Source organism: Bactrocera tryoni, unplaced genomic scaffold, assembly GCF_016617805.1.
Source record: "Bactrocera tryoni isolate S06 unplaced genomic scaffold, CSIRO_BtryS06_freeze2 scaffold_25, whole genome shotgun sequence".
NCBI classification, from domain to species: Eukaryota; Metazoa; Arthropoda; class Insecta; order Diptera; family Tephritidae; genus Bactrocera; species Bactrocera tryoni.
Genome location: NW_024395977.1, coordinates 10911825 through 10926046, shown reverse-complemented (window position 1 = coordinate 10926046; position 14222 = coordinate 10911825). Strand labels below are relative to the sequence as shown.

The window sequence follows — 14222 nt, the reverse complement described above, 5'->3', positions numbered from 1 at the left end:
CCAAAATTACATACAAAATTAAATCCCCAACTTCGCTAATGAACATTAAGTGGGCGAATCAAAAAATATTCTGTACAGTTCCGAAAAAAAAAAACAAAATACACGAAACTTAAAAGAAAAGTAAAATAAAAACTTAACATCTGAGGTTACTGTAACATCACGCAACCCAGATCATCCACATCACAAAAACTATTTTCTACAGTTCCAAAAAAAAAAAAAACAAAATACACATATTAACACTTGACGGCAAAATTCAATAAAGTTCACGAAAATTAAAAGAAAAGTAAAATAAAAAATTTAACATCTGAGGTTACGGTAACATCACGCCACTCAGATCATCGACATCTCAAAACCCGCCAATCACAGCTTACTGTGCTCATCAGATTAGAGAGTGAGAGAGCTAACATTTCAACATGGCTTTAACATTAGCTGAGAGTCTGCGTGAAGCACGAAGCTTACCGGCATTTACTGGAGAAAATGAATATACGCTGAGCAACTACTTGCAAGATGTCTCCACCGTACTACAGCTGACTGCGACAGAACATCATGATACTCTACAAACAGTGTTGGGTAACCGCCTTCAAGGCAAAGCATTAAGGGTAATACAAACTTTAGTTAGTCCTAGTTGGAAGAGTATATTAAAAAAACTAAAAGAAGAATTTGGCGTTAAAAGAACATTTTTTAATTTAAGAAGCGATGCCTTAAATGTAGATGCAAAAAATATTGAAGAACTGCATCATAAGTTGAGAAAAATTTTAAGTCTGATGAACACTAAATTTAGTTTAGAACCAGATATGTTATATACACCTAGTAACAACGACCAAATGATTTTTGATATATATATAAATTTTTTACCTATTAATATTAAGTCTTTGTTATTACAAAATCATATTAACACTATTGATAAAGCATATACCTTTTATATTGAAAACAATTTAATAAAAGATATTAAATTAATAAACATGAATACAAAATTTGCGAATAATTTTCCTAATTTCCGTAATAATTTTCAAAGCAAAAATTCCCAAAATGTAAACAATGACACGAGTGGGACTTTGGCATTTGGCAACGTAAATTTTCGTAACAATAGTAATCGTAGAAGCCTACAAAACCATAAATTACCTACTCAAGGTTATAATGGGAACTTACCCATTCAAAGTCAAACTGGGAATTTTAGGCATAACGCAATGAATTATAGATATCCGAATAGAAATGTTAACCATTTCCCTACTGCTGTGGAAGTTGACGAACAACATGCAACACAAAATTTTCATTTACAGCCTCCGGAGCCGAGCTACCAATAATTGTACTAACAATAAATAACATTAAGACAAGGTGCTTAATCGATAGCGGAGCTGCCACCACATTGGGAAATTATCTTTTCTTTTCACATATAGGTTTTAAGAGAAAGTTAGCTAAACCGATTCGGCTAAATACTTTAATAGGAAATAACATTATAAATGAAGAAGTGATTGTTAACGTACCAAACGAATTTAACGCGAAAAATGAAACCATGTCTGTTAAACTTACTAATTTCACAGAGACAGCATTTGACTGTATAATAGGTGTCAACATTTTAGGTCCCATTGGAGCTATAATTAATTTCCAAACAAATTCAATGATAGTTAATGACAGCGAAATTAGGTTTCCTAATAATAATTTCGAAATTAGCTACGATGAAGTTCATTGTCTAGAAAAAGTTGAATTAACTGAATTTAGAAATTTAATACCCTTAGAACTTAATACTGAAGAAAGTAAACGATTACAAAACTTTCTACATAAAAATAAAAATACATTTTACATTGAAGGTCAAAATTTAACTACCACTAATTGTATTAAACATAAAATTATAACAAACTCTGATAGACCGATTTATTGCAAAAATTATCGACACCCTCAAATCCTAGAAAATGAAATAGAAACACAAATAAACGACATGCTTAAGCAAAATATAATTAGGCATAGCACATCTCCATATAATTCTCCATTATGGATCGTAAAAAAGAAATCAGATAACTCAAATACTCAAAAATGGCGTCTAGTAATTGATTTTAGAAAACTGAATGAAATTACAATAGACGACAAATTTCCACTGCCGAATATTGAGGCACTTTTTGATAAATTGGGTAAAGCTCAATATTTTTCTTCATTAGACCTTGCAAAGGGTTTTCATCAGATACTAATGGATGAAAACGATATTGAAAAAACAGCATTCTCTACATCCAGAGGTCATTTTGAGTTCGTAAGAATGCCTTTCGGCCTGAAAAACGCACCATCAACGTTTCAGCGAATGATGAATCATGTGTTGGCAGATTTTATAAACAACATTTGCATTTTATATATGGATGACATTTTAGTTTTCTCTACGTCTCTAACCGAGCATATCGAAAGTTTACAAAAAATATTTAATAAGCTTAACAACTACAATTTAAAAATACAAATTGATAAGTGTAAATTCTTATCAAAGGAAACAAACTTTTTAGGTCATATTATAACCAATAAAGGCATAAAGCCTAACCCAGACAAAATAGCCACAATACAGAATATTAACCTTCCCAAAACTGTAAAAGCTATAAAATCCTTTCTTGGATTAACCGGGTATTACCGTAAATTCATAAAAAATTATTCCTTGTTGGCAAGTCCAATGATAAAATACCTGAAAAAAGACACAAAAATAAACCTCGATGATCAATCTTATGTTGATTCTTTTCAAAAATTAAAAAGCATTTTGATAAATCCGCCTTTATTATGTTATCCAGATTTCAATAAAAAATTTATCCTGACTACAGATGCTAGCAACATAGCTATTGGAGCCGTTCTGAGCCAAGAAGGAAAACCAGTTTGTTTCGCTAGCAGAACTCTCAATGGTCACGAGAAAAATTATTCAACAATAGAGAAGGAATTGCTAGCTATTGTTTGGGCAGTAAAATATTTTCGCCCATATCTTTATGGCAGAAAATTTATGGTGCAAACTGATCATCGTCCGTTAAAATGGTTATACTCATTAAAAGACCCAAATTCGAAAATAATTAGGTGGAAAATAATGCTAGACGAGTTTCAATTCGATATAGAATACCTTAAAGGGAAAGAGAATAAAGTAGCTGACTATTTAAGTCGAATACAACTGTATCAAAATTCATTAAACAGTATCCACAGCTCTTCAGAAGATGCAAACAAACATTTCTATACAACAGATAAAATTGTTAACAAGTATAAAACTCAAATACGTATACTAAAACATAAAGAAAAAACAACTGAAAAACTTTTTAGAAAATACAAAATAATTTACATTTGCGAAAATGATATTGATAACACTCATTACCTAAATGATATATTCAGAAGAGAATTAACAAAAGGCACAGTAGGAATATACTCCGAACTCCCGGACAATAAATATAACCAAATTCAAACAAAGCTAATAGAACTTTTCTCTAATGATATTCATCTGAAATTTATAAAATGCACAAAATTAGCAAGCGATGTAGAATCTGAAGAATCGCTGCTGAACCTTATTAACGAAACTCATATAAATGGCAATCATAGAGGCATTCAGGAAAATTTCGATGAGTTGAAAGATTTATATTTCAACCCAAAATTATTAAAATATATAAATAGATACTGCAATAGTTGCAGAGTTTGTATCGAAAATAAATACGATAGAAAGCCGATTAGAAAACGGTTCCTGTTCACGTATACGCCAGAAAAGCCAAACGAAATTGTGCATGTCGATATTTTTCAAATTCAAAAAACCTATTTTCTAACTACATTAGACAAATTTACAAAATTGGGAACCGCCCATAAATTGAATGATAAAAATATGATAACAGTTAAGGTTAAACTAGAAGAAAGAATTGCATTTTTAGGTAAACCTAATAAACTAGTAATGGACAATGAATTTAACAACGCATTAATAAAATTATATTGCCAAGAGAATAGTATTGAGGTGCATTTTACTACCCCCAATTCTCACACTGGTAACTCAGACATAGAGCGTCTGCATTCTACGCTTCTTGAACATATACGAATTCTTAAAAATTCTGGTAATCTTCACGATGCAGAAGAGCTCGTTCTAAAAGCTATCCACTTTTATAACAACTCAATACATAGCACAACTAAAGTAAAACCCGTGGACTTTTTAAATAACTTAAATATCGATTTTAATCATATTAGAAAGAAAACTGAAACAAAGAAAAGAAAGACTATTGCCAGGGAAAATCTTAAGAGAGAGAATATATCTTTAGAATTAACTAATCCCAACTTATATACAAAAAATCCAGCTGCTATTAGACATAAAACAGCTAAAAGATTCAACAAATACCATTATAGTAACCCCAATAAAATGGACGTTGCCCAATTTCGAAGACCTCTGAATTCAATACATTAAACATTGAATTAAACACATTAAACAATTCATAAAATAGCATCAATTGTATATGCTAAAAATATGGAAAACTATACGCAAACAAAAACAAAATTACTATTATAATTAGTTAATATTGTTTAGTTAGAATTAAGTACATCTGTTGAAAAAATAAATTTATAAAACTCTTTTATATGTTAATATATGATTTAAAAGATTCGAAGGGACTCGAATCTTATAAGGGTAAGCGAGTTACATATACATATGTGGATCTGAATCCCTTTACATAGCTGATATTCATGTTAAATTTATTTATCTATATATAGAGATCCACAATGTTAATGTACTTAACATATAATAACCACTCTACTAAGAATGTTAACAAAATATCGTATGTTAAGTTAGGGTATAAATAATGATGTTTCGTTATACTAAGTACAGATTGTTAAAAGGAATTACTTTTCGCGGTTTCACGCTTCTTCTTAAACATTAAATAAAGATTATTAAATACTTGTTACTTTGGCGGATTTTACTGGCCTTAAAATAAAATATAACCTTGAACGTCGGGTTCCAACCGGGTTGGAGGAAAAATATAACTTACGTAACATGATGGCTAAATGAGTAGCGACGTCGCATCAGATTTACATCATTTCACCACACCGAATCACATTAACACACACACACCCACATGCACCAAAACACGATGACGTTCTACATTCTAATTAGAACAAAAGGAAAAGAGAAAGGCTCTCGCGCACCTTTGTTCGTTACGACATCGATCGATCAACATCTCCGCTTTTCGCAGCATCGCAGCATCCCAGTTTCCTTTCGCTACCCAGCCTTTATAATTATTATTATATATATTTAAAGTTTTTCAATTTATATAAAAGTCATTTTATAATAACTTTCAACATTGTATATATATATATATATATATAATATATATTTAACGGGTTTAAAGCTACTGTTTAGTAATTTTCTCATCATTTTATAATAATAACCTTTAAGTGAATCTTTAAGGAAATACAAGTTTTATAAATATTCTTTAGAATTCAGTGCATTTTTCCTTTTAACAAAAGTGTGAGTGGCCTAAAAGTTGAGTTTGTTGTACACATACAAAGAGCATAACTTGCTCATTTATTACTTTAACCAAGTTAATACGTATGTTTTTAACCATAATAAAATCTGTACATTTAAAAATATATACATACGCATATACATATCTAAAATTTAAAGATCATTAAATTCTCTTTTCGCGGCTCCTTCTCACTGCGAACATATATATGTACATACATATGTATATGCGGCGCAGTTATACAAATTATATACATATACATACAAACAAGTGAATTTGAGAAAATTACCTGTGGTCGGTTAATTCTCGTGGTTCTTTTGTACGAACATATACACATATGTATATACATATAAGTACATACGGGAGCATATAAATATATACCTACAATATACATATACTGAAAAATGTACCCCATCGACAAATGAGGTACAAATTATTTATAACAATAAATATAACACAATAGGTTTTTTATAACATACTTAAATATTTGTACAAAAGTGTATTGTTTCATATGTAGATACGCATATTGATTCAAAGTCCACATTGGCATATTGGGTTTTGATCAACAAAACAAGCAGGATTGTGTAAGAAACCAAAGCGTAATACCTATGTACATACATGTATGTGTACAAAGTGCAGTGATCTCTAAAACGAGCGCTCATTAGCACATGATAAATAAAAGATCCACCTATAGGTATACCCTATAGGACATTTGGACATAAAATATATATAAAACAAATATATATAGAAAAATAAAACATATAAAATTTTTCCGGTCATCAATAAATAATTACGCTCTAAAAGCACGTTACGAAACCAAGAGAATATTGGTCGCCAAACAAGTAACGATATTAATGAATTTACCAAAAATTCAGAAAGAAACAAGTGAAAAATTCATAAAACCTCAATCCACTGTTTCAAATTGTTTGTCGGTTTTATCAACACAGAATATTGCCACACACAATTGGGATCCTATTCTGGTAAACATATCGCTCTCAACAAGAAGAAAATGCCCAACGTGGCAACAAATGAAAGACTTCTTAACTACCCAATACGAAATTGCGGAAAGGGTAGACAAAACAATAGTCAGAACTAAAAACTTTTAACATGACCTAATTCGAAGCTTCAATAGACCCCAAGCCGGAAGCAACAATCAATTATATAAATGTTTTTTCAAAACACAATCGTTCACATCTGAACAAAATAAATACACGTCAAGCGAACTATGTACAGGAGGGCATAAGCTAAAAATTTACGAGAAGTTTAAAAAATTGAATGTCAGTGAAAGGAACAACTTTGTCAGATCAAAAAAATTCTGCACAAACTGCTTGTCCTACTCACACAATCCTAATAATTGCGAAAGCAAATTAAATTGCTGATATTTCCAGGCATCATTCTATGTTGCAACTCAATAACTTTCCCAACACACCTCAAAGTAGCGCTTTCTAAAAAATAAAGCTACGGGTTTAGTTGCAACAGCAACTCCCGAAACAAAATATCCCGAAATTTACCAAGAAACACCATGCTGTTCAAAGGCATTAAAAACTCAAACGCTACATAGCGAAAATCAAAGTAGTAACAATCGGATAAGTGCCTTCAAGCAGAAGCCATAGTCTTACCGCAAGTTATCAACATGCTTCCAAGCTATCATTTGCATAGATAGCAAACATTGGCAAAAAGTTACATACCTAAAGCTAGCAGATGCCAACTGCAACACCCCCGCTCAAATAGACCTTCTATTAGGATGCGACCTTATATCGCAAATTATACTAGAAGGTGTTGAAAAAATTTAAAAAACTATTCTAGCTCAAAATACCCTATTCGGTTGGATAATAAGTGGACTAGTTATGGAACCAGTCACAGCAATGACCACTCTCGCACCTCTGCAATACAGCAGTTTTTAAGTATGGAAAAAAATCTAATTAGGAATGGTGAGCTCAAACAAGATTACGATGGTTTCTTAGAAGAATACCTCCATTTAGACCACATGGAGGAAGTAAGTCCATGCGAAAAAATCATACAAGGCAAATATTACTCATTCTACTTGCCACATCATGCAGTAGTAAAGCCTGACAAAAAAAAACAGCAAATGTTAAAGCTGTCTTTAATGCCTCCAGATCCACTAGCTCGGGGAATTCCCTAAATTATATTCTATTTACGGGACCCACACTCCAACCAGATTTAATGCTCTTCTTATAAAATTGGAGTATATACAAATACGTTTTCAATGGGGATGCCGAAAAGATGTATCGACAAATACTTGTGCATAATGATGATCAAGATTTTCAAGGAATTTATTTCCGAAAATCTGCCAATAGTCACCTATGTGACTTTAAATTGAAAACAGTTACCTGTGGCGTAAACTGTGCCCCATATCTAGCCATTCATAAACAGCACGAACTGGAAGAAAACACAAAGTCAGAATTTCCTCTGGCAACACAAGTCTTAAAAACGATACACCGATAAACCGCCAAATTTCTCAAAAAATATACCAAACGACCATTTGTTGGATACTAATTTAATTATATTCGAAAAGGAAAGTACAACAAAAACACTTAGCATCCAATGGAATGTGATATTGGAACAGTTTTCGTACATGACTGAGTCCATATCCGCATTATCCGCAATAACGAAGAGGCGGATTTTATACTAGGTGGCAAAACTTTTCGACCCCGCAGGATGGCTTTTCGCCAATTATGATACAAGCGAAAATTCTGATTTAAGAATTATGGCTAGACGGAACCGATAGGGACGAACAAATGAAACCACTTCGCCTAGAAAACTGGTCCCAGTTACCACCGCTAATAATTTGACCGACATTTTGCAGATGCAAATTCCACGGTGAGTAAACTATTTCCCCGAATACAAAGTGGTACTACACGGCTGCAGCAACGCCTCCGAAAAGGCATACAGTGCCACTTTATATGTGGGCACACAATGCGATACCGCAACTTCAAGCCAACTACTAGTGGCCAAAGCAAAAGTTTCGTCTATAAAAACGCTAAAGTATCCCATGACTTGAACTCTGTGGCGCTCTGCTACTAGCAAAACTAGCTTCCATGGTGCAGACCCTCTTAAACATGGGGAAATAGAAATTATATTTTTGGCCCCATTCCGAAATGGTTCTAGCCTGGTTACACCACGCGTTGAAAACATATATTTCTAATCGAACGTCTCAAATACTTGACCTAGTAGGATCAGCCACTTGGCGACATGTAGCCAGTGCTGACAACCCTGCTGATCTAGGTACAAGAGCGTCAAACCCTCTGCATCTCATCACCACCACCCTCTGGTGAAATGGCCCACGATGGTTAACAGAATCTCCCGATTCTTGGCCACATTCGCCCATGCGCAACATACTTGCCCCAGAAAGTCGAAAAATCGATACTGATCATGCAACACTGGATGACACTGACATCCTTGAACGACTTTCGTCATTCCCCCGAGCCCTCCGGGTAGTCGCCTATATGCTCAAGCTTTTAAAGCGGCTTAAACTTTAGGTTAAAGAAGCCACTTACCTCCATTGCAATGCATTGACGCACCAAGACTTACAAAAAGCAAAGGTTGATCTTATGGCATCAACCCAAACGCGAGTTATGTGTACACTATCATCCCAACCAGACACCACATAACAAAATATTGTAAATTGGACAAAATAAAAGAGTAAAGAAAAACAAGTAAACATTACAAAAAAATGAGATAACAAGTAGAGATAAAGAACATAATGCAAATGCATACAAACATGGTTTGGTCCTTATGTTTGACTGTAATGATAACCCAGACATTATCGGGTAAACCACACAATCATGTTTGTTTGTATTCAATAGAAAATAAGATTACATTTGACAAATATTAAATATAAATATTCACAAGGAAATAGATTAAGAAAATTGTAATCACTTTAGTAGTTATATAATCAGAACATTATTTGAAAAAAGAAGAGAATAAAGTATAATGTCACAGAAGTAACATCGTCGGCATTTTTATTAATCCGCTCGAACAATTAAAACTCGCGCTACATCAGCCCCGACATGTCATTCCTAAGAGAATCGAAGCCTATTAATAAAAAAAATTCTAGACACGAAGGGTTTGCTTTGCGCGAATGGCCGGCTCGCAAATTCAAGCCTCTTCATATCCTATAATCATACCAGAGAGGTGCCCATTTACCACTTTATTTATCAGTTATATCCGCGTACTAATGCTCCACGCCGAACATCGCCTCATGCAACATATGGTCCGCTAAGGGTTGTCTTCAAGCCGAAAATCCCTCACGCAACACATGGTCCGCCAGGAAATTTATATTCCCCGACATAAGCATAAAATATGAGAACACAGATTATTGCAGCCATTCCACTGGAAGACAAAAGCAGTACATCCTGAGCTTTGTATTAATTTGACAAAGACGGCTTTCCATCAAACAACAATTTTTACAATAAGCCACTCACAGTCCTTACACAAGATACCTCATATTTCACAGCCAAAACTTCCGAACGCTTTTCTCAAAGGAGCACCCATTCTGGTTTTCCCTTAGCTTGCAGGCGTGGTGTCGGTATTCTTATTAAATCGACGGGAAACATTTAGAATTCTCCATAATTATTTCAGCTGCTGGTGAAGAGATGAATACATAAAGGATCTCCGCAAAAGATATCGTTGGAAGACTACTCAGCAAGTGTCAAGACTTGGAGATTGCCCCTACCGAATGGCGGCTTGGTCGCATAGAATAGCTACATTACGGCTCCGGGACACATACGAGTCGTTGATCTGCGTAAATAAAACGGAACGCTAACCAGACCGCTCATAAAGCTGTGCTTTTTACCAACCGCAGGCAATAGCGACACATCAAATCGCAAACAATCAACCGATATTACCACAATAAAATAAACTAATTAAATGAAAACAAAAAACCGATAAACACGCCAATAAGAACCGTTCAAAATAATAAAATACGACGATTCATTCGTGCCACATATCCTGGGACGATCACCCAAGTGGGTTTGTATGACAGATATGTAGATATTTACATTCTTCGTTACTTTTTAAGTTTCTAGTAGTTCGTTTTTTCTTTCTGTAAAACTTTTTTTGATACTCCGTAAATATTGTTAAAAATAAAATAGTTCCTACGAAAATGTACCAAGCACAAATTTTACTGCCGCTGTGGCACCGATAGGTACATTTGTTTTATAGTTTAACGAAAATCAAGAAAGCCTAACACAATTCAGTGGTAACGATAATATCGACATTCTACAATAGGTAAATAAATTTGAGGAGAATGCATTAGTACTCGTAGTAGGGTGAAATAGTGTGCAGAAATTCATTTATAGTAAGCAACTGCTGAAGGGAGCAGCCAAATTGTTTATAAGAAGCCAACGAGGCTTGGTCAGTCGGGAATTTCTAAGGGAAGAATTTGTGAGTTTGGGAAAAGCTTTCGTCGGCTGAAGTGCATAATCAGTTGAGAAGCCGTAAGAAGAGGGTAAACGAAACATTCAGAAATGTTCTGTGTTCTTACAGAAACTGGAAAGTCAGTAAATATTGATACTGAAAGTATAATATCATATTTCATTGAGGGTATAATATATACGAAATAAAACAAAGCGATTCTGTATGAAGCAAAGACAATTAGCGTGTTAAAAAATCTTAAATTTAAGTCAAGTTTAAAATTCTTACAGCAGTTTCACATTACCAGCGAAACCGCTATTCCATATTCAGTATTCATAGGCACATCAGTACTAGATAAAGTCGATATTAATATAAAGCCAGAAAGTGCAGAATTCGTAGAGAGGAGTAATATTGAACAAGAGCTGAAAGAAAGACGCAAGGAAAAAATAATAAAAAAAATTAGAAAAGTTTCAGGAGTTATGTTTGAGTGCAGGGGAATATAGCGATAAAGTAGTTATTCAGGAACTGATAAACGGTTATTACCCCCGATGTATTGAAAAATGTCAATATAAAATTAAAACGTGTTGGGGAATCCGGGGCCAGCGCGATATTTTTTCCCTAGTATAGGTTGACAGCTGCAACCAACTGTCATCGGCTCGTCTCATACTAAGCTCAGTTTCTATATAGCACTCGAGCTATGAACACGTGTTATAACCTCTCTGCGACAACAAAAAGAAATTCGACACTCCGAAAGTTTTTTTTCAACTCTGTGTACAGTTGATTTTTTTCACATTTTCCAATAAATTCATTCAGGTAAATATGTTTATAATATTAGTTGAGCCTTTAGCCTTCCACACACAAAAGAAATTTTGCATGAATTTACATTGTGTTCATTATCTACCGCCATTTTGCAAATATGAGCGTTTGGGAATCTCGGGGCACTTATTACGGGGAATGTCGGGTAGTTTAGTACATTTGGCATGCTAATTTCATATATTTGACGTGTATAAGTGATTTTTCGTGCAGAATTTCAACAACACAATAGTTTTTCAACATTTCCTGATAGGTTCGTGCTCCGAAAAATTTTTTTAGTCATTATGCCGCGGTACTATCCCAAACAAGAGAAAATTATTGATTTCGACAACATTTTGGAGGCGATGAAGTCGGTGAAAATACATCACAACAGCGTTCGACAATCTGCGACGGCACACAAAATTCCGAGGACCAACCAGATGCGTTATATTGCAGCATTTGATGGTGCGAGCATCGACGTTACTACTGCCAATGCCGATGTAATGAAGAATTTGCTGGCTGAAAGCACGACGATGGGCACAAAAACAGTGAGTTCTGCTGGTTTCTTTCTTTTTCTTTCATCGAATAATAAATAATTTTTTTATACCCTGAACAGGGTATATTAAGTTTGTCACGAAGTTTGTAACACCCAGAAGGAATCGTCGGAGACCCTATAAAGTATATATATAAATGATCAGTATGTCGAGCTGAGTCGATTTAGCCATGTCCGTCTGTCTGTCCGTCTGTCCGTCTGTCTGTATATATACGAACTAGTCTCTCAGTTTTTAAGATATCGATATTCCTCTTCAAGAAGCTGCTCATTTGTCGGAACGGCCGATATCGGGCCACTATAACATATAGCTGCCATACAAACTGAACGATCGGAATCAAGTTCTTGTAGGGAAAACTTTCACATTTGTCAAGATATATTCACGAAATTTGGTACAGATTATTTTCTAAGGCAACAATGTAATCTCCGAAGAAATTGATCAGATCGGTTAACTATAGCGTATAGCTACCATACAAACTGAACGATCGGAATCAAGTTCTTGTATGGACAACTTTCACATTTGACAAGATATATTCACGAAACTTGATACATGTTATTTTCTAAGGCAACAATGTAATCTCCGAAGAAATTGTTCAGATCGGTTAACTATAGCATATAGCTGCCATACAAATTGAACGATCGGAAACAAGTTCTTGTATGGAAAACTTTCACATTTGACAAGATATATTCACGAAATTTGGTATATGTTATTTTCTAAAGCAACAATGTAATCTGCGGGGAAATTGTTCAGATCGGTTAACTATAGCATATAGCTGCCATACAAACTGAACGATCGGAATCAAGTTCTTGTATGGACAACTTTCACATTTAACAAGATATATTCAGCGACATCAACTATGGAATTAGTTTGATGGAGCTTCGTAAGCTCGCGTATGAATTTGCTCGGAAAGTTGGCGCGTCGTATCCGGATCCATGGAACGACAATCAACAGGCGAGTAAGGATTGGCAGTTGGCGTTCATGAAACGCCACAAAAATTTGTCACTGCGAACACCAGAGCAAGTAAGCCAGAGCCGTGCGAAGCGATTCAACAAAGAGAATGTCGATGCATTCTTTGCCAACCTTTCATCCGTTCTCGGTAAGACGCCGTTTGAACCTCACCGAATATGGAACATGGATGAAATCGGGTGCCCGACCGTGCCAACCAGACCCTTCAAAACTATCGCGCGCAAAGGACAAACGCAGGTCGGCTCATCAACATCTGCCGAAAATGGCACCAATGTGTCTTTGGCTTTGGCCGTCAGCGCTAGTGGCTAGTCTATACCGCCATTCTTCGTCTTTCCCCGAGTCAACATGAAAGAGATTTTTATGACTCATTCGAGTCATGGCGCTGTTGGTGTTGCGCACGGTTCTGGTTACATGAACTCTGACGTATTCCCTCAATTCATGCGTCATTTCATCAAGCACACCGGTGCTAATGCCGATTCGCCAACCATGTTGCTGCTGGACAACCACGGTTCGCATTTATCGATCGAGGCGATAGATTTTGGCGTTGGATCATGGCATCACGTTGCTGTCTTTTCCGCCGAAATGCACGCACAAAATGCAGCCGCTAGATGTTGCGGTATTTGCACCATTTAAAGGCATGATGACCGTGAAGCATGATGCATGGAAAAAGTCCAACATTGGTGTCACTTTCGATCTGCATCATGTGCCGCTCCTTGTCGATCAGTGCCTCGATGTTATGTTAACGCCGAAAACCATCAAATCCGGCTCCCGAACAACTGGCATCTACCCGTTCAACCCGCAAATTTTCACTGAAGTTGACTTTGTCGCTTCGGAACTGAGCGGCGAAAATTTGTTCGGTGACGAAGAGAAAGACGCCGACAATCAACGTCGAGTTCTTGCCTCTGGTGATGCCATTGTGACTGCTGCGAATGAGGAGGTGTCAACGTCGGAGGCATCGACAAGTGCCCCAGCTTCAACAAGTGGTGCTGCATCATCGTCGTTGTCTCTTGTTTCGGCTCCACAGCTCCGTGATGCATTGAAATCGGTTGGCCCGTTGAAATTGGGCACACCTGCGCCGAAATCAAAACGTGGCCGCAAGACA

General features: G+C 35.5%; 1 protein-coding gene across 1 annotated transcript; it reads left to right on the top strand.

Annotated features, from left to right (window-relative positions):
• Positions 1 to 413: 413 nt before the first annotated feature.
• Positions 414 to 13429, top strand: LOC120780711. Its single transcript, XM_040112970.1, has 2 exons — positions 414 to 570; positions 12990 to 13429. The coding sequence occupies exons 1-2, from the start codon at positions 414 to 416 to the stop codon at positions 13427 to 13429; spliced, it is 597 nt and encodes a 198-aa protein (XP_039968904.1).
• The last annotated feature ends 793 nt before the right edge of the window (positions 13430 to 14222 follow it).

What these genes read in the sequence shown, in the direction of transcription:
- LOC120780711 (XM_040112970.1), top strand. Translation starts at nt 414, where the DNA reads ATGGCTTTAACATTAGCTGAGAGTCTGCGTGAAGCACGAAGCTTACCG. An exon ending in TACTCTACAAACAGTGTTGG is followed by an intron (nt 571 to 12,989) that starts GTAACCGCCTTC and finishes ACATTTAACAAG; the next exon opens with ATATATTCAGCGACATCAAC.